The sequence below is a fragment of the Bos taurus genome, chromosome 19 (assembly GCF_002263795.3).
Source record: "Bos taurus isolate L1 Dominette 01449 registration number 42190680 breed Hereford chromosome 19, ARS-UCD2.0, whole genome shotgun sequence".
NCBI lineage: Eukaryota > Metazoa > Chordata > Mammalia > Artiodactyla > Bovidae > Bos > Bos taurus.
Genome location: NC_037346.1, coordinates 6,105,526 through 6,131,801, shown reverse-complemented (window position 1 = coordinate 6,131,801; position 26,276 = coordinate 6,105,526). Strand labels below are relative to the sequence as shown.

General features: G+C 44.2%; 1 protein-coding gene across 2 annotated transcripts; it reads left to right on the top strand.

The window, feature by feature from the left end:
* Window positions 1–283: 283 nt before the first annotated feature.
* LOC513767 (phosphatidylcholine transfer protein-like) lies at window positions 284–24,718 on the top strand. 2 transcript variants are annotated; one of them, NM_001083681.2, is given in 6 exon segments: window positions 284–533; window positions 16,050–16,164; window positions 20,037–20,116; window positions 21,580–21,751; window positions 22,726–22,793; window positions 23,899–24,718. In NM_001083681.2, coding segments are annotated over 6 exon segments (642 nt in total). In that variant the 5' UTR covers window positions 284–392; the 3' UTR covers window positions 23,965–24,718.
* The last annotated feature ends 1,558 nt before the right edge of the window (window positions 24,719–26,276 follow it).

Here is a 26,276-nt window from a genome sequence, read left to right as displayed (position 1 = left end):
AGGAGAGACAGGTAAGCAGTTTGGAAATTATGCAATTTGGAAATTGTGTTTCTGAGATTGTAGTAGTGTCTTCTTTTTCTCTTCCTGTTGAAAGCCTCCCCATTTCCTAAGCCCTCCACCTTTATGCAGATCAAGTCCGACCTTTCTCTAGTTCTATTTGCTGTGCGTTCCAGCGCAGCTCTGGGTCCGCCCAATCCTCCAGGCCGACCCCTCGAGGCCCCGTCCCCTCGAGGCCCTCAAGGCCCCGCCCCTATGGGCCCCGCCCCCAGCCGCGTCCGGGTCTCTCTCTGGTCCCTGCCAAATTTCGCTGGGCCACTCCTCGTCCAGTCTCCGAGCATGAGCCCCACCTATCCCCTCTTCCTTCCGGGCCCCGGGGCAGCCGCTGCAGAAGGATGGAGCCTGGGACCGGCACCTTCTCGGAGGAGCAATTCAGGGAGGCCTGCGCCGAGCTCCAGCGGCCCGCACTCTCCGGGGCCGCCTGGGAGCTGCTGATGGAGACCCAGGGTATCAGCGTCTACGGGCTGCTGGACCAGGTAGCTGTCCGCCCCTAGAGGACCGCCGGGCGGCCGTCTGCGGGGGGCAGGGTGGGGGGTGCTTCTGGGGGGTGAGGGTGGGAGTGGGAGGTGCTCCCGGGGGCCTGGGGTGGGGGGACCAGACAGGGCAAGTGTTACAAGTTGATGGCAGAGTGAAAACGTGGGTCTGCGGATTCTTGCTTAGGCCCACCCACTTGCCTGCAAGGGACGTGAGCCTCTCTCCCGGGTGGGTGCCAGTGGTATCTGTGTGGCGGGGAGTATGTTCAGATTGAATCCAGGAAGATAAGCGACTGAGCTGTTCAGAGAGTGGATGTTCAGGGTGGTATGTGTGGTGTGAGGAATGTTGCTGAGAAGGGACCTACCGTCGACTCTAGTCATTTCACTAACTTGCTCCTTTGAATGCTGCCCCATTCCTTGTAAATTGCACCGAATAGCTTTAGCCTGAGAAAAAGTCTGGGGAAAAGTTGAAGGGTAGGAGGAATGGAGTTGCGGGTGTGGCGGCAGGCCTTTGGAGCCAGGTAACCGGCCAGGTGGAATGATGGCCTGTCATGGGTTGCTCTGTGTGCTAGCTGCTGCGTGGTAACTAGCTTAAAAGTCGCCTTTAGGCAAGGGAAGTGAAGTGCCTGTTTCCTGGCAGAGACCAGAGTATGAAACTGTTAGAGTAGGGAGGAACTCTGAGTCTGTGTGTCCCAGGGTCACTGGGTACAACAGGATGAGCAGGAAGCTCAGTGTAGAGCAGGCAGAATTAATTTCTGAGTGTCGTTTAAGCATTTACCTGGCTGCAAAAATGGACATGTTTTCAGAAAAACTCCTTTGATCTTCTGGATAAAATTGTTTCATTTTCCACACCGGCCACTTCCAGGCATTTGCCAAATGTTGGCAATTCACTGCTCAGATGTATCTGATGTCTGGCCCCTTCCCCTTCCCTTTTTTCCCTGACCCCTGTCACTCTGACTGCCACCTCTTCCCTAGAATCGCAGTGATCTTCTGACTTGCTTCTTGGCCTTCCACCCTTTCCCTTCCATCCTGCACACCTGAAATCAAGCACCTGAAAGAGATTGTGATCTTATTGTTCCCCTTCCAATGGCCCTGTTGATTGCGTAAAAAATAAAACCTACAGTAATAGCCTACTCATTGCATGCTGTCTTATGCTCCAGGCAGGGTTAAGTGCTCTGCAGACACTGACTTAGTCCTCACATCGGTGCCAGGTTGTCAGGCACTATATAGACCATCACCTTATTACCAATTTGAAAATGGATATATGGAAAGATTAAATTGAAGGCTCAAGACTCACTCTGGGGTTGGAACTCAGTTTTCTAGCTCCAGACCTACGCTATGATACACTCCTCCACTGACTCTGAGAGGGCAAGTATGCCAGGTGGGCTGTGCTCAGGGGACTAGGCTGGTCCAGGGCCCATGGCTCCTCCACTCCGGTCCTGTCCTCCCATCAGCCCTGACCACTCCCCTCACATCCCCTGAAGGGCTGTGCCTTTTATCCCACAGCAGCCGCTGCCTAAGCTGAGGCAGAATGTCTGGCTTTGTATTGTTTCCATTGTGTATTGACATGGAGCAGGGCCCACCTCCCTCCTGGGGGGAAGATGGGTATTCAGAACTGTTCCTATCCCTCTGAACCATGATATAAGTCTTATTTCCACCTGTTCTGGGCATGAGGGCAGTTATAATACATTGATGTAAGCTACAAGTCTTTCCAGAGAGCTCCCGTAAGTTGGAGGCCATATGCTGGCCTTGAGCCCCAGCAGCTAGGCTGGGGGCCACTGCCCATGGCCACTGTGATCTGCACGTGCATTCAGTGTCTAGGGACCCTGCTGTGTCAGGTGCGAGCCCTTTCCTAGAGCCTTAGTTGCACATCCAGTGTTATTTGCTGCCTGACCCATTTTGCTAGAGCCTCATTTTCTTTCCAAGTTGATTCCCATCCTTTACTTTCCTCCTGGAGGAGAATTCCATCGAATCCATCAGTTAGTAAATCTTGTCTTCTGAATGCCACTCCACGTCCAGTGAATTCGGCTTGTCCTACCCTGCCTAGACCTGCACTTATCTCCCCTAACACCCTGTGCCCTCTTCTGTCTGGTGATCCAGTGTGGTTTCATCCACCATGCATGCTGTTGATATTATGTGACTCTGTTTCCTCTTCCCCACACTTTCCTGCCTAGAGCCATTGTGCATATGGCCTTGGGTCCCCAGGTCCCTGACTGGAGGTCCAACCAGAAAATCCTGGCCCCTCTGTTAATGTTCACCTTGGTTTACATACCAGACTATTGCCCAGGTCATTCCAGGTCAGGTTTTTCATTGCAATTGTTATCATCTGGCTTTTTCAATTCTTCCGACTGGTGTACAGAGTGGACTTTTTTGGGGCCCTTTAATGTTAGGGGACTAGCAGAGGGTCTTATTGAACCACCTGACTTTTGATGGAGTTGCATTAAGACCTTTCCTTCAGTCCCATCAATAGACACATTATTCACCTTATTTCCTAATAACCATCTACAGATTTCCACCCTGCTGGAATGAGTCCCTTGATTCTTCCTATCTCTTCCTATTTCTTGTTAATGTGAAACCCATGAGCAGAAGGTGAGACAGGTAATCCGATAAGGCTTCTTGAAATGCTTGATTTTGTTTCAGTAAGGTTATGTTTGGTACCCATACAAAAATAACGCTTTTCATCAAAGTTCTTGCTAAATCTTTGTTGAGTAAGGGACATGTTCAATGGATGAATGTCCTGATTATGGTAAAGGCAGTCCATCATGGTTTGCATACAAAGCATATTAGCTGTTTCATCAGGGGTGTACCATTTGGAATTTATGGAATAAGAAGAATCAGACAGTCCCCCTTCTCAGACTTTTCAGTGACTTTTATCCAGTTGAACCCGGATGGCTGTTCCACAGGGAATAACCTGCTGTGAGTCTGCATTAGGGAGGAGTGATCATGATCTAAAAATGATGCTGTAACAAAGTTACTATCACATGATTTGAAAAGACTGACATAAGCATAGATGTACTTGAGAGAGTTTGTAGTATGACAGATAAATTGTATTTTAAAGTAAAAAAAATTGTGGCTTCTTTTTAGTAGATTCGAATAATTCTGAATCTTGTTCTTGACAAATGGCTACTTTTGATACTTTTCCATTTTCTCTTTTCCTATTAAATCACAGAATTTTAGACTTAGAAAGTCTCTTTGCAACCATTCTGTCCAATTCCCATCACCCTTTCTTTTTTCTTTCTTCCTGCTTTCTTTGCCTACTCTGTTTCCTTGTTCTCACCTTCTTTTTCTCTCCCCAAGTGTAGTGCTAACTTATCTTTACATGGCCCCTTAATATACAAAATGCTATTACACGTAAGTTTTCATTTATCCCTCTCAACAAATATAGAAGATAGGTAGAGACAGGTTTATTTTCCTATTTTATGGATGGCAGTAAGACCCAGAGCGAGCCACACAAGCCCTCATAGCTAGTAATTAGACACGAACCAGTGTACTTGGATAAACTCAGTACCAAATATATAGCTTGCTTCAATTCAGAACTACATTCTTTTTCTCCAAGCTAAGCAAAGCTAAACCAGTCAATTCTAAAGGAAATCAGTCCTGAATATTCATTGCGGGGACTGATGCTGATGCTGAAATTCCAATACTTTGGCCACCTGATATGAAGAACTGACTCAATGGAAAAGACCCTGATGCTGGGAAAGATTGAAGGCGGGAGGAGAAGGGGATGACAGAGGATGAGATGGTTGGATGGCATCACCGACTCGATGCACGTGAGTTTGAGTAAGCTCTGGGAGCTGCTGATGGACAGGGAGGCCTGGCGTGCTGCAGTCCATGGGGTCGCAAAGACTGAACTGACCTGAAAGCCAAGCTAGGGCAACACTGCTGTGTGCTATGCTAGTCTATGTGGTGCTGTGGAAAAGAGCATGGATTTTGGAGGCAGACAGTGTTGAGTTGCAGTCTCTGCTCTGTTCCGCTGTCATTCATTTATTCAGGAGATGTTCACTGCGTGCCTCCCATGTGGGAGTGCCCTGACAGACACTGGGCATGAGCAGGGAGCAGGCAGTTGGAGCTGCTGGTTCAGTGAATGAGCTTCTTAAACAATAAACAGTACTCACTGATGATAATAAACATAGTATATAATGAAATGGCAGCTGAAAAATGCTACAGAAACAGTAAAGTGGGATGAAGGGATACAGAGATGTTATGGCAGAGGTGGGGATATCCAGGTGTGCTTTAGATACAGGGAATCTGGAAAAACCCTCTTCCAGAGGTTAACAATTGAGTGGAGATATAAATGAAAGAAGAGATTGCGCCCTGCCAATATCAGAGGAGAAATGGACCAGAGAGTGTTCCTCAAAGCTCAAGAGCTGCCTGGGGAGCTCTCAGGTCACCTCTCAGCCCTATTAGAGCCCCATCGTGAACAGAGTTAAAGTGGAGCTTGGATGGTCCTTTTGAGAAGTTCCCCTTTCGCCTAGAGGCTGATTATTCTGTCCTGTCTACTTTGGTGTGTTTGCTGCTGCTGCTGCTAAGTCACTACAGTCGTGTCCGACTCTCTGTGACCCCATAGACATCAGCCCGCCAGGCTCTCCTGCCCCTGGCACTCTCCAGGCAAGAACACTGGCGTGTGTTGCCATTTCCTTCTCCAATGCATGAAAGAGAAAAAGTGAAACTGAAGTTGCTCAGTCGTGTCCGACTCTTAGTGACCCCATGGACTGCAGCCTACCAGGCTCCTCCGCCCATGGGATTTTCCAGGCAAGAGTACTGGAGTGGGGTGCCATTTCCTTCTCCGTTGGTGTGTTTGAAATGCTTAAAAATAAAATATGTTTTTGTTGCTTCTTTTTGTTTTTTCATGTGAAAGCTTTCCAAGAAGTTGTAATGAGCGTGCTGTGTTATAAACCATTGCAGTAGAGGGAACGCTGAGTGCTAAGTTCCAGAGCCAGGCTGACCTTCCTTCCTTTTCCAGGAGGGGCCAGAAGGACACAGGACCAGGGTGAACCTGGAGTTGGAGAGTGTCCCCCACTTACTACTTGGGGGATATTGGCCTGCTGCTATTTCCTTTTAAAGTCTCAGCTTCCTCATTTGCAAAACAAGTATAATTCTTGCTTTTTAGGATCATTGGTTCTGACAAACATTGAATGAAATGATCCATGGCAGACTGATTCTTGACCTTGAGCATACAGTAGACTCATCTGCGAAGTCTGTTAAAATTCACAGTTAATATCCTACTCTATTTCAGATTCAGTGGATCTGGGTGGGACTTGAGAGTTGGCTTTACATTTCTTTACTTCTCCTCCTCCTCCTTTTTACATTTTGTTTTTACCGAATGGCCAGGTGATACCGAAGCTCCATGGATTATACTTTGCGAACCACTGATGTAAGGGGAGCTTCTCATGTGGTGCTCAGGTGCACCACCCCATGTGGTGGCAGCAAGAGGCAAGAGAGGGAAGAGCGAAAAGGAGGACTATCTTAAGGTGGAAGTCATGTCCACGTGAAGACCAACTCTTCCTGGTTTTTCAGTGTCCACTTGAGAGGGGATGTGGTCCCCTGAACAGCAGGGAGAAGGTTCCCTTGGAGAGAAGGGTCGTGGGTCATTTGCAAAAGCTTTCCCAGAGATCTGCAGTCAGGTCTCTCTGGAGCTTTAGGCTGGATACCATGCCAATAGACACTGTGACCTGCCTGTAGATGGTGTGAAACTGGCATGCAGAGCTCACATCATTGATTTAGACCAAGAAAATGTTGGTCTGGAAAAATCTGACTGAGGGCTTGACTTCTTACGATTTGAAACCAAGTGTCTGGCACTGTGTGAAGCGGCTGCCTTTGTCCTTGCAAAGGTCTTCTCATCAGTGAGTTTGGTCAAGAGAAGACAGTACTTTCCCAGGGACTGTTCTTTCCTGTGCTGTTGCCCTACTGAACTACTGAGAGCCTGGCCTTACTCGGAAAACTAGGTTCAGCCGTGCTGTGTCAAAAGATGGCTTGGTCTTTTGCAAGGAAGCAGTGTAAATTGCCATGGAAACAGATTTACCTCAGTGGTGAGAAGCTTCACTCTGATTTCCCAGATGGAATCGTAATCCGACTTGCATCACGGACCTCTTCACTTCTGGGTGAAGGACTCTTCTCCCTTTTCCCATCCTTCTAGGTACCAACATGATCGATGGAGCAGTTGATGCACTGGGGACACTTACAGAGCCATATGTACGAGTGGGTAGGACCACCGTGGCTAAAGCTGAGCAGCATGTGCAGCCTTCCTCTACTTGCTGCCACTGGTGCAGGTCTGCTTGCTCTCTCTGTCTCTCTCTGTCTCTCTCCTGTCCCATCGCCCCTCAGTGTAACTGGATAGATAATGTTGGAGCCTCAGCTCTCTCTCCTCACTTCTCTCAGGACGAGCCTGTGGTGTGAGGCAGCATGAAGATGCTGACCAATGACAAGGTGCTGGTCCAAGATTTGAAGGCATGCCTTAGCGGGGAGGGGGGAGCAGGATCCCCCAGGCCTGTCTGCGGGTGTAAGTCAGACTTTGTATTGCACAGCTGGTTTGGGGCTGTTTGAATACACCCTAGTAAGAAAAAACCTCCAAAATACTGCTTCATGACCCATTCAAGCAGTGTTTCAGAACTTACTGTGTGCCTGCATTTTGGTGATGCCTGATGTATTCATCAGACAGAAAGTTCATACCTTCCAGAAACTTTAAGACAATAAAACAGGCACCTTTTATGCAATGTCTATCTGAGTTCCTGACCTATAGCATATGTTTTTCTCCCTGAAAAGCTTCTTTTAACATTTCTTCCAGAGCCAGGTCTGCTGCTGATGAATTCCCTGTTTCTGTTTGTCTGAAAAAGTTTGTATTTCTTCTTCACTTTTGAAGGATGGGTTCATTGGGTATAGAATTCTAAGTCAGTGATTGATTTAGTGTATATTTCACCCTACCTTTTCTCTTTTTGCAGAGTGGTTTCTGATGAGATGTCTGCTCTAATTATCATCGGTATTCGTCTATAAGTAAAGTGATGGCCCATTCCTTCCTGACAGCTTCTTTTAAGATTTTCTTTTTCTCTTTTGTTTTCTGAGTTTGAATATGTTTTGTTTAAGAGTGTTGTTGCTTATCCTGTATGGTGTGCTCAAGATCAGCAGATTTACTTTGAAGAGTGGTCTGAGCTTAAATGGTAAAGCCACATGTGATTTAAAATAAAATATAATATATTTGGGGTTTATAATGCAAAGATTCCTCTCTTGCATGTGGAGTAGCAGTATGACTAGTAATCCAGAGCTTTTCTGGACTGTATGTTTTTAGAAGTGGTAGCGGCAATGGTCTACAGCAGGAATTGCAAATTTTTTTTTTTTTTTCCTGTAAAGAGCCAAATAGAAACTACTTTAGGCTTTATAGACTAAGAGGCTGTATATTTCCTTACATAACCACTTTGAAATCTAAAAACTATTGTTAGCTTGTGGACTGTGAAAAATAGACAGCATGACAGATTCAGTAACTCCTGGTCTAAAATATAGTTCTGATGCTTAATTCCTCTGAGGTTTTGGGATTTATGAACCTAGGGCCCTAGCTGAGTCTCAGCTTCCTCATCTGTAAGCTGGAGATAATTCCTTTTCTGCCAGAGTTGTGCCAGGGATCCAATGAGAGGATACATTTTGAAGCCCCTAGTAAATTAAATGGTGTTTGCTGTGAGTAGGGTGATCTCTGTTCTACTCTACCCTTCAAGACCTGCATTATGTTTGTCCTGGTGAAACATATGACAAAGCTCTTTCACTCAGAACTGTCCGCTAGAATGGTCAATTACACGGTCACCTTGGCCACAGCTGTATCTACTCTGACCGGCTTGTCATTTCTCTAATAATATGTTGGGAGAGGCCAGTGATGCTTGGAGATGGGATCATAGGCTGTGAACTCTGCCATCACATCGCTGTCTTCAGGTCCAGGTTCTTTTGCAACCAATGAGCTTCAGGTCAAGCTTGTTACTTGTGTGACCTTGAGTGAGTTTCCTAATCTTCTAGTGTTAACAGCTGTATTTCTTGAGGTATCATTTAAGTACCTCAAAATTTACTCATTTTAAGTGTATAGTTCACTAATTTTTAGTAAGTTTATGGAGTCACACATCCTTCCCCGAGTCTAATGTTCAAATATTTGTGTTATCCCCAAAGAAACCTGTTCCCAATTTGCAGTCATCCCCTGTTCCCGTTCCCAGTCTTAGACAGCCACCAAGCTACTTGGTGTCTCTGCAGATTTGCATTTTTCTGGGTAGTCTGGGGCAGGAACACTGGGTTAGGGACTGGAAGGAAAGTTTCCCATCCAGGTTTTGTCAGCAGGAGTCATCAGCTGCCTTTTGATGCGTTGCTGTCATTTTTTTCATAAGGATCTAAGACTCCTTCCAGCTCTGAGAGCCTGTGCCGTCTTTATTGACATCCTTAGCTCGTCATTTGGAACAGTGGCTTGGAGCAAGTGTGCAGAGAGAGTAGAGCCATATAAGGAGCCGTTGTGGGGAGAAGAAGGGGATGGTGCCCTCCTCTCTCTGGCTGTCCCCAGAGCTAAGTGTAGAACTCGAGCAAGTATGTCACCTCTCTGAGCTTCATGTCATAGAGACGTGACACCAGTGTCCCTATTGATACCACAGGGCTCTGTTGAGATTACACAAGATAGTGAACCTAAAACTAGAACCTGCACTGTGTTTAGAGAAATGAATGTTCGTATTATTGAAAGAGTTTATAGCAGGTCAGAGTGATTGGACAGCTTCCAGCGCAGAATGCATGGCAGCTGTAGTGACGCTGACAGATCACCAAGGCAAATCCATTCCAAGCTGAAAAGCCAAGTGTAAACCTTGCCTGACTGTTTTCTCAGGCCCAAGAATATAGTGGGCCCATGGTGGTTGTTGCTGTGTTTTTTTTTTTCCTGTGGTACATAGTAGAAGGAGGTGGAACTTTCTGTAATAGAGTGTGTGAAGTTTCAGATTTCTATGCAGAATTAAATATGCTGCAGTTTAATGTCCATTAATTGTGTCCATTATCTCTTATTTCTCTTCCTTAACTATTCGTTTCAGTAATGCTTATGTGTTTTTGTACTATTTTAATGAATTACATAGTGTAGTATTGTGTGCTATTTTAATGAACTCCATAATGAATCACACAGTCTCACATGCTTGGAAATGTTCAGAAGTCTGATCAGTACTGTTTTGTCAGTCTGCTTTAATGCCAAATAAGAAGCAAACCTGGACTTAGATTGGAGGACATTGTATTAGGAGAAATACTTTGACCATAAGACCCGTGAGTTTCTCAGGAGAGAGGCAGAAAGGTCTTTTTTTTTTTTTTTCCCAGAGAGAGAGGAGTCAGCAAGACTGAAACCGCTTGTGGGGAAGTGAGGTGAAGGTGGTCTGCTGAAGAATAGAACAGAATGTCTTACCCTGAGGCCAGTTCATTCTCAGCAGGGCTGGATGCTGCTTAGACTGAGGCTGGGCCAAAATTTAGAGTCTGGAGGAAGGAGATGCTTAACTAGTTTGGTGAACAAGCGTTTTGTGCCTATTGATCCTTGGAATAAGTAGCTTAGCGGATCATTTGTGGGACCGTCAAAGGGAATTTAGAGGTGTCGTGTCTGGCCTTGTGATAGGTAAACAAATGGTATGTGTGTGTGTGTGTAAAAGTGATTCTTTAGTGATAGCTGTTTTTTGAAACATAAAGCATGGGAGAGTTTTTTAATCTCTGTTGTTTTTTAGGATCGCAGAGCTCAAATAAAATTCTCAATAAGAACCACTTGTAATAAGTAGGATTGCTTGTAGCTTCAAGTAACAGAAAACTGGATTAACAAAGTCTTAAACAAGTGAAAAGGGAAAGTGAAAGTTACTCAGTCGTGTCCGACTCTTTGGACCCCCTGGACTATACAGTCCATGGAATTCTCCAGGGCAGAATACTGAAGTGGGTAGCCATTCCCTTCTCCAGGGGATCTTCCCAATCCAGGGTTCGAACCCAGGTCTCCCACATTGCAGGCAGATTCTTTACCAGCTGAGTCACCAGGGAAGTCCCCAAAGAGGGGTTTCTATTTCTCACCTAGCAGGTAGTCCAAAGGTTAGCAGTTGCTGGCGTTGAATCAGTTGATCAACAATGTCAGTAAAATTCTGAATATTTTCACTCTGCTTTCTCATTTTTATTGTCTCTTAATCACAAAATAGCTGCTTCAGCTCTAGAATCATACCCATATTCAAAAGAAGAAAGAATCGTCTTATGGCTGCCTCTACCTGTAAAAGAGATGAGGAAAATTATCAGCTGTGCAATTTTCTTAGTAAGAAAGAGAGTATATGCTATAATGAATCTCCCGTTTCTTCTGGGAATTATATTCTACACATGGTATCAACTGATTCTCTACCATTGACTAATTCTTTTACCACCTGTAGTGTAGGAAATTACAGTATCCTGTAATCAGTGCGTCATTAGAAAAGTATGTTGTTTTTCTGTTGTTCAGGCGTGTCCAACTCTTTGTGACCCCATGGACTGCAGCACACCAGGCTTTCCTGTCCTTCACTGTCTTCCAAAGGTTGCTTAAACTTACGTCCATTGAGTCGAGGACACCATCCAACCATCTCATCCTCTGTCTCCCCCTTCTCCTCCTGCGCTCAATCTTTCCCGACATCAGGGTCTTAAAAAATAGTGGATATTTGTATAACTAGTTCACTTTGCTGTACGGCAAAAACTAACCCGACAGTGTAAATCATCTATACTGCAATTAAAAGTAATGTAAAAAAGAAAAGCATGCATTGCATTTTACTTTGGATACAGAAATTGAGCCATTCTTAGAAGTGTTTTTCTGGAGAACCTTCAGGAAAAGCCAAGCACCTTTTGCATAAACTTGTTTAGAGTCATTTATTGAAATGTTAGAATTTCAAAACGTATCTGCAAAAAATTTTGCACCAGAATTATATCTCTAATTTGAAAGAGAATTACACATCAGTACGTTGCCCAAATAAAACTAAGATTTATGCTTCCTCCTACTAAATTATTTGTACAAACAATGGTACCCAGTCCTGGTGAGATGCTTCTTTGCTACCAGTGAGAGTATAAATAGGTAAAATTCTTTATTAAAGATTTATAAAAAGTATAAAGAGCATTAAAATGTTAATGTCATTGACCCTAAAATTGATCTCTGAAGAGGCATTTTGCTTGCCTAATGAGGAAGTTAGAATTAGGAACCAGGTTTGTCCATTTGGAATAATTTTTCCAGCAATGTTCATAATTGTGAAAATATATGGAAACAGAAATAACTTACAGAATACTAAAATTAGCTGTGATCACTCAGTTTCAAAATGATGTCATTAAAAATAGGAATACAGTCTGTTTATACTATCTTACTCCCATTTTATAACACACAGAAATATTTATTTACTCAAAAAATATGCAAAATATTATCAGTTGGTATTTGAGGATTATGAAGTTATATGTTTTAGTTTTATTTATTATTTTTGTTACCTACTAATTTTTCTCAATGAATATGACTTACTTTTATAATTATGAACAATTCATTTTTAAGAGACATAATGAAAATGTGAGTTTGTTTCTTTTGAAACAAAGCCCTTCTTTTGAAAGGAATGAGGGGTAAAAAATTGCTTTGACCTGGAATTTGAGTGGGGCTACTCGGTGCTTGAAAAGAGCATTTTATGGACGGACTAGCAAAGGTGTCACCAAGCACTTTGCTTCTCCGGTGTTCCGGCATTTCTCAGTCCTGCCGTGAAGGGACTGTTTAAAGGCAGTCGTCATAGTAGTTCCTTCTTGGGTATTCACGTAAGTCGCATCACTCTCTTTTTCTCTTTTAGAGGGCTTTCTGTTTTCTTTTCTGTAATATTACTGGAGTGAAGTCACTAAGAGCAGAAACTGCATTCAGAAGGGAAGGGGACTAATTCCAGGAAACACTTTGTCTTCATGCGTCCAGATAACCAAAGCTAACTCATGGAAGCTGAGAAGATCTTTTTTTCTATACATAATTATCCCTTTTGCTCACTGTATAGAAAATCAGTTCAGTTCAGCCAGTCAGTCGTATATGACTGTTTGAGACTCCATGGACTGCAGCTCGCCAGGCCTCCCTGTCCATCACCAACCCTGGAGTTTGCTCAAACTCATGTCCATCAAGTCAATGATGCCATCCAACCATCTCATCCTGTGTCGTCCCCTTCTTCTCCTGCCTTCAATCTTTCCCAGCATCAGGGTCTTTTCTAAGGAGTCAGTTCTTCACCTCAGGTGGCCAAAGTGTTGGAGCTTCAACATCAGTCCTTCAGCATATAAGTGATATCTTATATGCTTATCTTATATGCTGAATCTAAAGTAGCACACAAATGAGCATGTTTATGCAACGAAAACAGACTAACAGATACAGAGAACAGACTTGTGGTTGCCTGGGGGAGATAGAGCGCGGGCAGGAAGGATTGGGAGTTTGGGGCTGGCAGATGCAAACTTTTACATGTAAGATGGGTGAACAAAAAATCCTACTGTATAGCTCAGGAACTACATTCAATATCCTGTGATAAATTAAAACATAATGGAAAAGACCATGGAGAAGAAGGTATGTATATCTATAACTGAGTCACTTTACTAAACAGCAGAATTTAATAACATTGTAAATCAACTGTACTTCAATAAAAAATGGTAAACAGAGAAGCAATGTATCATATATTGCAATTAGGTATTTGTGGATTTTAGCATTACATGCCATTTAAATTTTCTTCATATTTTATAATTTTTCTTAATGAATATGAATTACTTTTATAGTTATAAAAATTCACTTTATTGTTTCAAAGACAAAATGAAGTTGTGAATGTGTTTGCTGAGGTCCTGTTTCAAAGGAAATTATTCTTTGATGCAAGAATTTGGATGGGGCTGCTAAACACCTGTAAAGAGCATTTTATTGATGGACAAGGAAAGATGTCATCCCACAATTTGTCCTCTGGTGTTCTGGCATTTCTCAGTCCTGCCATGAAGACAGTGTTTAAAGAAAGTTGTCATGATCGTTCATTCTTGGGTATTCACATAAATCACACTGTTTTATTTTTCTCTTCCTTGAAGGCTTTCTTTTTTCTTTTCTGTAATATTACAGGACTGAAGTCCCTAAGGGCTCAAATGATCAATACATGCAGGAGGGCTGGGAACTAGTTCCAGGAAGCAGTTTGTCTTCATTTATCCAGATAACCAAAGCTGATTCATGTGAAGTTGGGGAGATCATAATCTCTACACATAGCTATCCTTTTTGCTCACTGTATATAGATAACGGGGCCACACTATTCCTGAACAGAAGCTAATTCTTTGTCTTCCCAAGCTAACTAAAACGTGTGTGGGTGTAGATGTGTGCTGGTATAAAGCCTCATCCTCTGTGAAGTTGATGGGAGGAGACAGGAGAAGGAGGACTTTTCTCTTGACTCCCTCTCTCCTGTGGGGTTCCACGGCACAGCACACGTAGAGGTCAGACCTACCAGCCTCTCATTTGCTCATTGGAAACTCTTGGTATAATGCCACATGCTCTCAGAGCTGAAACACCCGTATGAATTCAGTTTCAACTTTACTTTCCTTTTTCCTCCAGGTAGTTTCACAGACATCTGAGATTCCTAAACTGATAATTATGGTTATGCCACCTAAGTCAGGAGACCCTTGAAGCCTCAGGATCTCTAGAAAGATCTTCACGTTTACACCTTGACTTCACATAAGTTCTTGGAACAGTGTTTAAGGATGTAGGTTCACTCCTCTGGGGTTAGCCATTAGGACTGCGTTAGCACCTGGAAGTAGAGGTACATTTAAAAGGTTCATTTTTGTTTCTTGTGTTTGTTTGTTTCTGTACTGGAATTAAGTCATTAGTTTAATCTTAACAAAGAACCCTTTGCCAACAGGGTCAGGAATTGTACAATAAACTTTTTGGCAGGGGTGTCAGGAATTAGTTGTCATTGTACAGCGAGTGAAGTGTATCCCCTCCAGCCTACATCCTCACAGAATATGGCTTGAAAACAAGGAAAATCTCTTGTACTTAGACATTTAGAAATGATCTTTTTTTTCCTGAATAAAAAGGACTAGTATGGTTTGAAGCTGGTGTTTCTTCCCCCATTTCATTCTTTTATCTTTTTAAAAATCTTTAATTGGAGGATAATTGCTTTACAATATTGTGTTGGTTTCTTCAATACAGTACAACAGCATGAATCAGCCATAAGCATACATATATCCCCTCCCTCTTGTACGTCTCCTCCATCCCTCCCCCTTCATCCCACCCCTCTAGGTTGTCACAGAGCACTAGGCTGAACTCCCTGTGTTATACAACAGCTTCCACCAGCTTTCTATTTCACATATGTTAATGTATAGGTTTCAATGCTAGTCTCTCAATTTGTCCCACCCTCTTCTTCTTCTGTTGTATCCACAAATCTGTTCTCTATCTACATATATCCCTTTTTCATTCTTTTATACACAAGTTTTTTATAGAAAAAAAGCATTTGCTGAAAAATTCCATCTTGGAATTGGTAGAACAATAATGTTTTGGGTTTCATTATGGCCCATGATTATCTAAAATAGTCTGAACTCTGCCTATGTGACATTTCCACAAGAGTGTTTAACAAGCACTTCAAACTCAACATGCTCAAAGTAGAACTCTCGGTCAGCCCACAGGTCACCACCTCTGCAAGCTTTCTCTCTCTCAGGAAATGGATCTCCCATCTACCTGGTTGTTTAAGCAAATGTTAGAAGATCTGTTCTAGCTATCTCCATCTCTACAGCCAACCTGTCAGCAATTTCTGTTGACATTACTTCCAAAATGTTACCCTAAATTACTGACTTCTCCCCATCACTGTTACCGCTCTGGCCAGTCGTCAACCTCTCTTCTCTGGATCATTGTACTGGTCTTCTAACCCATCTCCTTACTCATTTATGTTCTATTTTCTACCAAGAAGCAAGAACTATTATAAAAAATAATTTCCCTATTTTAAGTTATTGACTGGCTTTCCATAGCTACTAGAATAAAATCTTTTTGCCCACTGCCTTGGTGCACAAAGCCCTCTGGACCCAGCCCCCACTACTTCTCTGACAGCAGCTCCTATCGCTTTCCCCCATCACAGTTCTCTGGTCTCCCTGACTTTCTGTTCTTTGAGGAAGACAACCAATCCATCAGCCTGTGGGCCTTCTCCCTACCAGGAATGGGCTTTTCTTATCTTCCCATGGCCAGCTCTTTCTAATATTCAGAACAAATTCTTCTGATAAATCCCTCATAGAGACATTCCCTGAACACCTGGTGATACGCACACCACCAGCCCCCCGAAACTAGACCCCATTTATCACATCACCTTCTTTTATCCTACTTAAATTACCTGGGTAGCTGTCACCAGCCCCTGTGGCAAAGAACAAATAGAACTATGAGAGCAAGATCAGCAAGATCTTCACCTGTTCTTTCACCATTGCATTTCCAAGACTGCAGAGGAGATGCCCAGTAGTGAGATGGCACAAGCAACTATTTTTCATATGCTGTGTAATAGCAACTGGGGAATCAATAGGCTGTTTCTGTCTGTTCTCATTTTACAGCCAACTGGACTTTATGAGTATAAGCTCATTGGTACCCTGAGAGCCCCACCAGATATACTTGCAGATATCTGTATGGATTTGGGCTATATAAGACGGCGGATCCCTCAAGTGACAGGTGAGTGACATGTATTCCTTTAAAAAAATCAATTAGAAGGTAGAATCTATTGCTATTTTCTCTAACCAGCAGAGATCAATAGGTTTACTTTCTATTATACTATGTTTCATTTTAAATTTTGGCTTAAATATCTGAGGTGCTGCGCTGAAATATGCCTTCAATATTTCTAGGACTTCCTTTTTATACTTTAATAGATTCACTCTCCTGTTTGCTTCTGTTTGAACTTACTACAAGTTTGTTGTCATCATACACACACACACACACACACACACACACACACACACACACACACACACACACACACACACCTGGAAGAGCATGGAAGACTTCTTGGACAAAGTGGTGTCTGAGCTTTGTTTGACAAATTGAATCAAAGTTTTAAGAATATATATACATGGTGAGGTGAAAAGTGAAGGGTGAGTGGGTTAAGGACATTTGGCCCAGGGAACAGTATGAATAAAATGAGGAAGGCATGAAACAACGTGAATTTTTTTTTTTAATCTGTGAGCAATTGGGTGCTTTTGGGTTGTTGGGGTAGCAGAATCTGGAATTAGCCTGGGAGGAGAGTCCAGGGACCCAAGGGCCTAGGCTGGTCACCTAGCTACACTTAGATTTTTCCCAGAAATGGTGGAGAATTATGAGTGGCATTAGATAGGGGATCTTTCTGGCACTTAGAGTGGGAAGTGATCTCTGCTGTCCCAGGCACAATGGACCAGATACAGCTAGCCCAGGGGCCAGAAACCCTGACAGGCACTTGCTGTGGTTAGGAATCCTGGTTGTAAGGAAGAAAAGCTAACAAATTGCAGTGTAATGAAAGGAAAAAGTGTTTATTGGTACATGACATTGAAAATCCACGGTTGTCTGGCTTCCAGGATAGCTGCACATAATAGTTCATTCTCCAGCTGGACTCTGCCTTCTTCTGTATTGACCAGATTCTCAGGCAGATTCTCTGTCATGCAGAGAGGCCACCAGAAGAGGCAGGCTTCAGTTCAGTTCAGTTCAGTCGCTCAGTCGTGTGCGACTCTTTGCGACCCCATGAATTGCAGCATGCCAGGCCTCCTTGTCCATCACCAACTCCCAGAGTTCACTCAGACTCACATCCATGGAGTCAGTGATGCCATCCAGCCGTCTCATCCTCTGTCGTCCCCTTCTCCTCCTGTCCCCAGTCCCTCCCAGCATCCAAGTCTTTTCCAATGAGTTAACTCTTCGCGTGAGGTGGCCAAAGTACTGGAGTTTCAGCTTTAACATCATTCCTTCCAAAGAAACCCCAGGGCTGATCTTTAGAATGGGCTGGTTACATTCTAACCAAGTACACAACCCCAGAGGAACAGGAACTTTCCTACTGATGGCATCCAGAGTCTCAGGATTGGCTCTTATCGCCTCAGCCTGGATCATATATTATTTCCTTCAGCATGCTTGTCATGGTTTAGGGCCGCATACTATTTTCAGCTACTCTTACTTTATGGGGAATGGTGGTGCCGTATATTCAAGGGAGAAGCCAGGTGTTCTCTGACCATCTCCCTGCCAGCTGTGATCCAGTCATGTGCTGTAGCCATTTACAGAGCCTCTGATGTGTGGTACTTGCTATCAACAGTCCACACTATGGAGTATGGTCCAGAGGCTGCAGTAGTTTGACTTTTCTGGAATCATCCTGAGGTTCTTAACCTAACTCTGGTCCTCCCAGATCTTCTTTAAGCTACCTGAGAACTTCACAAAGCCACTTTTGGGCCTAAACTTGCGAGAGTGGCAAGCCAGGATTCTGTCCACATATGCCTTCCCTGAACTAATCACTGTGACCATGTTCTGCTCATTTTCCCAGCCCTGAAATTAACACTGAGTCAGTCTGGGAATACCAGACCACCTGACCTGCCTCTTGAGAAATCTGTATGCAGGTTAGGAAGCAACAGTTAGAACTGGATGTGGAACAACAGACTGGTTCCAAATAGGAAAAGGAGTATGTCAAGGCTGTATATTGTCATCCTGCTTATTTAACTTATATGCAGAGTACATCATGAGTAATGCTGTGCTGGATGAAGCACAACCTGGAATCAAGATTGCCAGGATAAATATCAATAACCTCAGATATGCAGATGATCCCACCCTTCTGGCAGAAAGTGAAGAACTAAAGACCCTCTTGATGAAGGTGAAAGAGGAGCATGAAAAAGTTGGCTTAAAGCTCAACATTCAGAAAACAAAGATCATGGCATCCGGTCCCATTACTTCTTGGGAAATAGATGGGGAAACAGTGGAAACAGTGTCAGACTTTATTTTGGGGGGCTCCAAAATCACTGCAGATGGTGATTGCAGCCATGAAATTAAAAGACACTTGCTCCTTGAAAGGAAAGTTATGACCAATCTAGGCATTATATTGAAAGGCAGAGACACCACTTTGCCAACAAAAGTCTGCATAGTCAAAGCTATGGTTTTTCCAGTAGTCGTGTATGGATGTTAGAGTTGGACTATAAAGAAAGCTGAGTGCCAAAGAATTGATGCTTTTGAACTGTGGTGTTGGAAAAGACTCTTGAGAGTCCCTTGGACTGCAAGGAGATCCAACCAGTCCACCCTAAAGGAGATCAATCTTGAGTGTTCCTTGGAAGGACTGATGTTGAAGCTGAAACTCCAACATTTTGGCCATGTGATGCGAAGAGCTGACTCATTTGAAAAGATCTTGATGCTGGGAAAGACTGAAGGCAGGAGGAGAAGGGGATGACAGAGGATGAGATGATTGGATGGCATCACTGACTCGATAGACATGAGTTTGAGCAAGCTCCAGGAGTTGGTGATGGACAGAGAGGCCTGGCGTGCTGCAGTCCATAGGGTCTCAGAGTCAGACATGACTGAGTGACTGAGCTGAACTGAACAGTCCTGCTTAAACCACATAGTGGGAGAAGGAGGTAAATGGTGATGCCCTGAAGGAGAATGAGATTCTGGTGCAAGAAGGGGAGAGTCATAGCAGAGCAGGCAAAAGCAGCAGATGTCCACTCATTCCCTTCCTTTCAAGGTCATCTTCAACCTCTTGTAGTAATGGGCTGATAAATTCTGTACTCCATGGTCTGCTTCTACTAGGTTTTCTTTCTTTCAAAAGCTGAATTAAATAACACATTTCTGTGCTGTCAGCACTTTCTCGAGGGATTCTCTTGGTTCCTTCAGAAGCTTAGGCTTGGCTCCTCTTCTAAATAATTACTTAGAAGCTTCGCACACAGCTTGAGGGAAGAGGCTGTGCACTTCATAGCATTGCTTTGCTCTCTCTCTCCAAGAGCCGATGCTATTTGCACACAGCAGCATGGTGGGTTTAAGGAGATTTGGTCCCTGTAACTATGATATAAAGCAACATGGGAGAGAGGCAAGCATCTTACAGTTAACATAGTTAAGCCACTTTCTAGCTTTTTCAGAAGGACACTAACCTCTCTTGAAACTTCATTTCTAAGCTGCTCAGTTCCAGGACACCTGTAATATGTCACAAAATTTAAGATGAGGAGAAAGGTCACAACAGAAAAATTATTGGCACTGTAGTGTCATCTGATGATTACCAAGATTTTAGAACTTGAAAATTTATTTTTAGATGCCTAATTTTGTTTCACTGCATTCTGTCTTAGAATGTTGTTTGTGGTATACAATGAACAAGTTATGTTGGGTTCTTTTATTTCTACTGTGTTTTTCTACCTACCAGGCACTGTACCTGGACAACAAGATTTCAGTGGTTCTAAATATCTGACTTTCTCTAAAATTCAATGCCTTGTGAGTTAGTGGTTTATCACCCTACAAGGTTGTCATATCAAAGGTTCTTGTTAATTGAAGCCAAAGGGACTTCCAGATGCAATAACGTCTTTTGTGTTGTTTTTTTTGTTTGTTTGTTTTGCTTTGTCTAATAGAAGCCTATGAAACAGAATGCGATGGAGAAACAGTGACCTACATGAAAATGGAGTTCCCTTTTTTATTGTCCAGCAGAGATGTATCCTTTTCGAATGCATACTATTATTCAGCTTTCTAAGTGTCTGTTCTTCATGGCCATGACTCAATGGCGGTATATCCAGAAGGTGGACAATATTGTCTTTGACTCTTGCATAAGCATCTGCTAAAGCTGTTGCTTCTTGTGTAGCTTTCAGAGATCTCAATGTGATTTCTGGGTCTGACGACATGGAGCATCTATAATTGTGGGAAGGCAGCTCATACTTTCCTGAGATTTTTCCTAGAAAATCCTTGTACCACAGATTTGGGGGCCTGAAAACAACTTTTCCTTCAGAGCATTCACTACACTCCCTCAGTCTGTAGAGGAGGAAGCCGGGCCCCAGAGAGTTAAGGTGACCGAGGCGCACAGTCAGGCGGTGAGCAGCCGACTCAGGGATGGAACTCAGGCCCCACGTTTCCAGCTCTCTCCACCGCCCCTCCTCCCCCAGCATTGGCTCTGGACCCTGTGAGTGTGTGTTTCCTGCTCAGTTTCTTAACATTGAATTACCTTCCCTGTAATAGTGCCTTACACACGGTGGCTGGTCTGTGAATCTTTATTGTGATGAAATGATTATATTACTCTTGGTGAACCAGAACCATTGAGGGCATTTGCCTACTACTATTTGGATATCCACATATCTTCCTGTGGTCACCAGGTGTAAGTAACCTTGCCTGACCATCCTCTGTGCCCAGAGGTCAATGATTAGGGCTTAAGGGGACGACAGAGAGCAATGACCCCGTTGTTTCCTGCGTGAGATTCTGCTCCAGTCTTTCTCCAATGCCCCCACCAAGCCTGTCTACAGGCAGTGTTCCTCTCTTTTCTTGCACACTGAAGCCGAATCTCAGAAAAATTAAGTTACCCAGGATCACAGCTGATAAATGACCAATCCTCTGAGATCTCATTGCTTTATTGGAGAAAGGAGGAGTGGGTTCCCCTCATAATTAGAGCAGCAAGGAATTATTACAGATAGGTCGCAAAGAGTCGGACATGACTGAGCAATTGATCTGATCTGATCTGATCTGAATGCATGGTCTTGAGCTTCTCGGGTGGCTCAGTGATAAAGAATCTGCCTGCCAGTACAAGATATGCAGGAGAGCTGTGGGTTTGAGCCCTGGGTCAGGAAGATTCCCTGGAGCATGACATGGCAACCCACTCCAGTATTCTTGCCTGGGAATCCTATGGACAGAAGAACCTGTCAGGCTACAGTCCATGGGGTCACAAAGAGTCAGACACCACTGGGGACTGAGTATGTACACCATGCCTGCTGTGAAACGAGAACACCAGGTGGGAGGTGACAGGGCTCTGCAAGGAAGTTAGGCAGACCAAGCAGGCAGTGAACTGGCAGTTTAAGGGAGCAAACACCAAGTGGAGGCAACAAAACAATTGCCTTTTGCTTCTGACTTGTGGGCTTTCCTTTTATCCATCTGAGAGGTTCCACTCTGGCCTTGCCTTGACTGGCAGTGTAGTGCGTCTATGTGAAGCAGCGGCGAGACCTGGACTTCAGAGGGCAGAAGATTCAGGTGGTCCTCGCCAAGGGCACCTCGCTGCCACAGTTTCCAGAGAGGCCAGGCTTCATCCGGGTGAGCCAGTGCCAGGTGAAGCTGGCCGTGGAGAGCGCTGGCCATAACCGGAGCAAAGGTAAAACGAAGGCAGCGGTTGGTGTATGGTGCGCCCTGTGAGGGCTGCGGTGACTGTGAGGCTCAGAATATGCAGGATGCATTTCCCCTGAGGTCAGAGAACTGGGCATGACTTCAGAGGAAACAGAGGAGACTCAATCCACCCCTGAAGTCTGGCTACAATGCAAAGTGGATGTTTAAATCTGATCAATCCATTTTTTACTTACTGTTGCATTGTGCAAATGAAATCAGAACATCGAAGTGAACCAAAAGATTTAGGAATTCACTTCAGGCTGCTCTTGTTCTGCACATTCTGGCTGGAGGTGAGCAGGAAGGGTAGTGGGACCATCTCTGAGGAGGTACCTCTCACTCAGCAAAAACTAAGGGACTCAGGACCTGTCTGCCTTGAGTTCCATACTCAGGAGAGCATCTGGGAGGGGTTTATATGGCCACCTGCTGGACTGGAATGGGTGTGGCCTGAAGACTGCAGGGAAATCTGAACAGTTCTGGCGTGTGTTAGATCTGCTGCCTTGGATGCATCACCCCACTCTTCTAAGTCTCAATTTTATCATTTATAAACTGGAGTTTAATTTTATCAACGTTTATAATTAAGATAATTGAGAGAAATAACTGAGATATATATCCAAATATCTAGCACTTATGCTATGCTATGCTATGCAATGCTATGCTAAGTCACTTCAGTCATGTCCAAGTCTACAGACTGTAGCCCCCCAGGCTCCTCTGTCCATGGTAATTCTCCAGGCAAGAATACTGGAGTGGATTGCCATGCCCTCCCCATCTAGCACTTGCCATGGGTTTAATAAATAGCAGCAGAATGTGCTTTGACTGTTTGCCAAAGTGTCCCATAAAGGAGATGGAAGAGTCCACTTGAATTGTGTGTTACCTCCCTCCTTAATTTCTTGGCCTGAATGTAAACCTGGATGTTTGCTGCTGTATTTTTCCTCCTTTTGAATTGTCCCTTCTTTCCCTCTCTAGTATTTATTTATTGCTTCATAAACCCTGGTGGCTGGATTCCATCCTGGCTCATCAACATGGTTGCCAAGGTAAGACCCCCAGAGGCAGGGGGGAAGCGTGCTTGACAAATGTTGACTTACCCTGTGGGGCTGTTAGGCTGAAGAGATGTGCAATCTCAGGCCTCATGATGCTCTTTTACGAAGCAGCATGGTTGACTGACTCTGGTTAGGACTGGGGTTGCCAACACCCAGGACTGAGGCTGGGACAAAAGACCAAACTCTTCACCTGGAATATCAGCTCCCCACTACTTTCCCACCAAGATCCCACCAGCATCACTCTCTGGAACCTTTGGACAATAACCTGGTCCATGTAGGAACAAGGGTGCCTGTGGGCCCTGTATCTGCTTATGGAGGAGTTAGGCCAACATGGCTTGGGAGACAATGAGATATGCTCAAGCCTGGGGAAGCCTCCAGTTTCATTTCTGTGTTTTCTTTCTATAAGGAGAAGGGACTTCAGTGGTATGCAGATCACTCCTGGAGACCATTCAGTCTGCTTTGTGAGGTCCTACTTACGGGCTGGTGGGCTCACCAATTCACAGGGAGAGTAAGAAAGTACACAAACTTGAGTAAAACACATCATACTTTGAATTCTGGTCCCTACTTCCGACTGTGTAATCTAGGGAAGCTATCAGTTTCTCCCCTCCAAAAACCGGGGATGGATATTTCCACAATGTAGAGAAGGAGTAACCAAAACAACATTTGGGTAAAGTCTGGGCAATGTTCAACACTAAATAAGGGATGACATATCCTGCCTCTTGCTCCCAATTCTTACCAATTTTCCAATTTTGTAAAGCAAGTCCTTTCTTTCATCTTTTTGGAAGAATCGCACAGCCCAGCCCAGTCCCATTTCCTGAGTTTTCTTTTTCTTTTCAAAAATAATGTCTTAGACTTGTCTTAGCTTTCTACTAGCAAAAGCTAAAATATGCAAGGTCTGAAAACTGTGGCCCCTACCTTACCTGTGCCCTGAGTCTTACCTTTTTCATCATCAGTGCCAACATTCCATTGAAATCTTACCAGGAGCCCTATTGTCTTATTTATTATTCCCCAAGGCATCTTCCTTCACCTTTGCCACATCCTGAGAGTCAAGAGTAGTTGCTGTGAGGACAGAGTAATGACAATCTCCTTTTCTTTGCAGAGTGCAATTCCTGGCTTCCTGGCTGACCTGGAGGATGCCTGCCTGAAGTACCAGAGGAGAACCTAAGAGAGATTTGGGAGCTTTTTGTTCATGAATGATGTCCCTGGAAGTGCCTCAACTACTGCTGCTCAGGATGTCTGTCATTTTTCCATCTCAGAAGCCTGCACACACTCCAGCACCTTGTGCCCAAGGGTGCCAGCCTGATGCCTAGCTTCCTTTCCCATTCTCCCCACTCTGGGACACACTGCCTTGTTTCACTGTAGAATGTGGGTCAGATTCGGTCAAATAAACTTGATTGTTTATTTTTTCAAAGGGGAATCCTCAGGAGGGAATCCAGTCATTCCATTGTTGCACTCTAGGGGGATGGTTGGTGGAGGAGTCGTAACACTGCCTAAGAGTGACTGACCCGAGCAAGCTGTCTTCTTCCCACATGTGAGTTTTTGCAACACAAGAGCAGAGTTGACTTGCAGTACAGAAAGAATGGAAGACTCATGTCCGTTTCCCTTTTGCTTTGCTGACTTGATTTGCCTGAGATGATCATCTCCTAAGCCTCTCCCCACTTCTATTTGTAGAGGATCATGAGCAGCTTCGATTTCAAATCATTTTGAAAAATGTTGCAGACCTGACTACATGTATAGAGTGGTGACAGTTATCTCAGTACTGGTGTCTAGGTTTTTCTCTGCCACTGGAGAAGGCTGTCTGTACCTCATTAGCTCTGAATTTCTGGACACTGAGGCATCAAGACCGCTCTGGCAGTTAACAGAAACCAACGTGTTTTACACACATCATTGAATAAATTGTCTTTTAGGCAAGAAATGGATTTCTCTTCTACAATGTTTAGAGATGTCGGAGGGATAATTGTTGTTGTTCAGTTGGCTCAGTCATATTTGACTCTTGGCAACACCATGGACTGCAGCATGCCAGGCTTCCTGTCTTAAACATCTCCCAGAGTTTGCGCAAGCTCATGTTCATTGAGTCAGTGATGCCATCCAACCATCTCATCCTCCATGTCCCTGTCCTCCTCCTGCCCTCAATCTTTCCCAGCATCAGGGTCTTTTCCAATGAGTTGGCTCTTTGCATTAGGTGACCAAAGTATTGGAGTTTCAGCTTCAGCATCAGTCCTTCCTATGAGTATTCAGGATTGATTTCCTTTAGGATTGACTGGTTTGACCTCCTTGCAGTCCAAGGGACTCTCAAGAGTCTTCTCCAACACCACAGTTCAAAAGCATCCATTCTTTGGGGCTCAGTCGTCTTTATGGTCCAACTCTCATATCTGTACACGACTACTGGATAGAAAACATAGCTTTGACTAGACAGACCTTTGTCGGCAAAGTAACGTCTCTGCTTTTTAATGTACTGTCTGGGTATCCAACTGGGTTGACAGGGGCCTGCTGCAGGTTCAGGGGCACTGGCAGCAGCAGTCCTGGGATGCACAGCAAGCATTCTGGCATAAGTCCTTTAGGAGGAGGCCGCCATTACCCCATCATAGAGCCCATAGCCTACCATAAAGACTGCAGACTCTAGGACTGGGCTGCCTCAGGCCCAGGGAGGGAGCACAGCCCCACCTAGCAGCAGAACACTGGATTAAAGATTTACTGAGCATGGCCCTGCACAAGTCCCAGTTTTCCCCACAGCCGGTCCTTCCCATCAGGAAGCTTGCACAAGCCTCTTCTTCTCATCTATCAGAGGGCATACAGAATGAAAACCACAATCACAGGAAACTAACCCAAATGACCACATGGAATACAGTCTTGTGTAACTCAGTGAAACTGAACCGTGCCATGCAGGGCCACCCGAGAAGCACAGGTCATGGTGGAGAGTTCTGACAATATGTGGTCCACTGGAGAAAGGAATGGCAAACCACTTCAGCATTCTTGCCTTGGAAAGGGATCCTAGTTCCCTTGTTATTGAATTAGTATTGTGGTTGACTCTAGTTTTCTCTCAGGAATTCTACCTAAGTTATCCACTTCTCCCACCACCAGAAGACTTTCCCATTTTCTACTTTTCTCTTGAAATCTTACGGGCTGGTGGGCTTTTGAAGGAAGATATTCTGTGTACAAAGGGACAGTCTTAAAATCTTGGGTAACATTTTAATTACTGTGTGTGATGGTACTAAACCTTGATTAATGGGCATAAAATTTCAGCAATTAATTCCCGGAAGCAGCAAAATTATTAATGGGATACCTCAGATTTTGTCTTCTCTTTAGAAGGCGTAGTGCATTGAATACCAAATAGTGACTTACACTTGTCCTTCAGTCTCCTTCCTGCTTTGTTCCTTTTGTGTGAATGCATCTGTTAAGTCTCTTCGGTTTGCAAGTCACATCCTATCTAACTCACGTACTTGAACATACAAGATATTTTAGACTCACTTACATGTA

Excerpts from the sequence above, each read along its gene's own strand:
- LOC513767 (XM_005219864.5), top strand. The coding sequence starts at position 393 with ATGGAGCCTGGGACCGGCACCTTCTCGGAGGAGCAATTCAGGGAGGCC. Across the intron at positions 534-16,049 it reads TCTACGGGCTGCTGGACCAG|CCAACTGGACTTTATGAGTA; the intron begins GTAGCTGTCCGC and ends CTCATTTTACAG. Across the intron at positions 20,117-20,375 it reads TTTTATTGTCCAGCAGAGAT|ATTTGGGGGCCTGAAAACAA; the intron begins GTATCCTTTTCG and ends CTTGTACCACAG.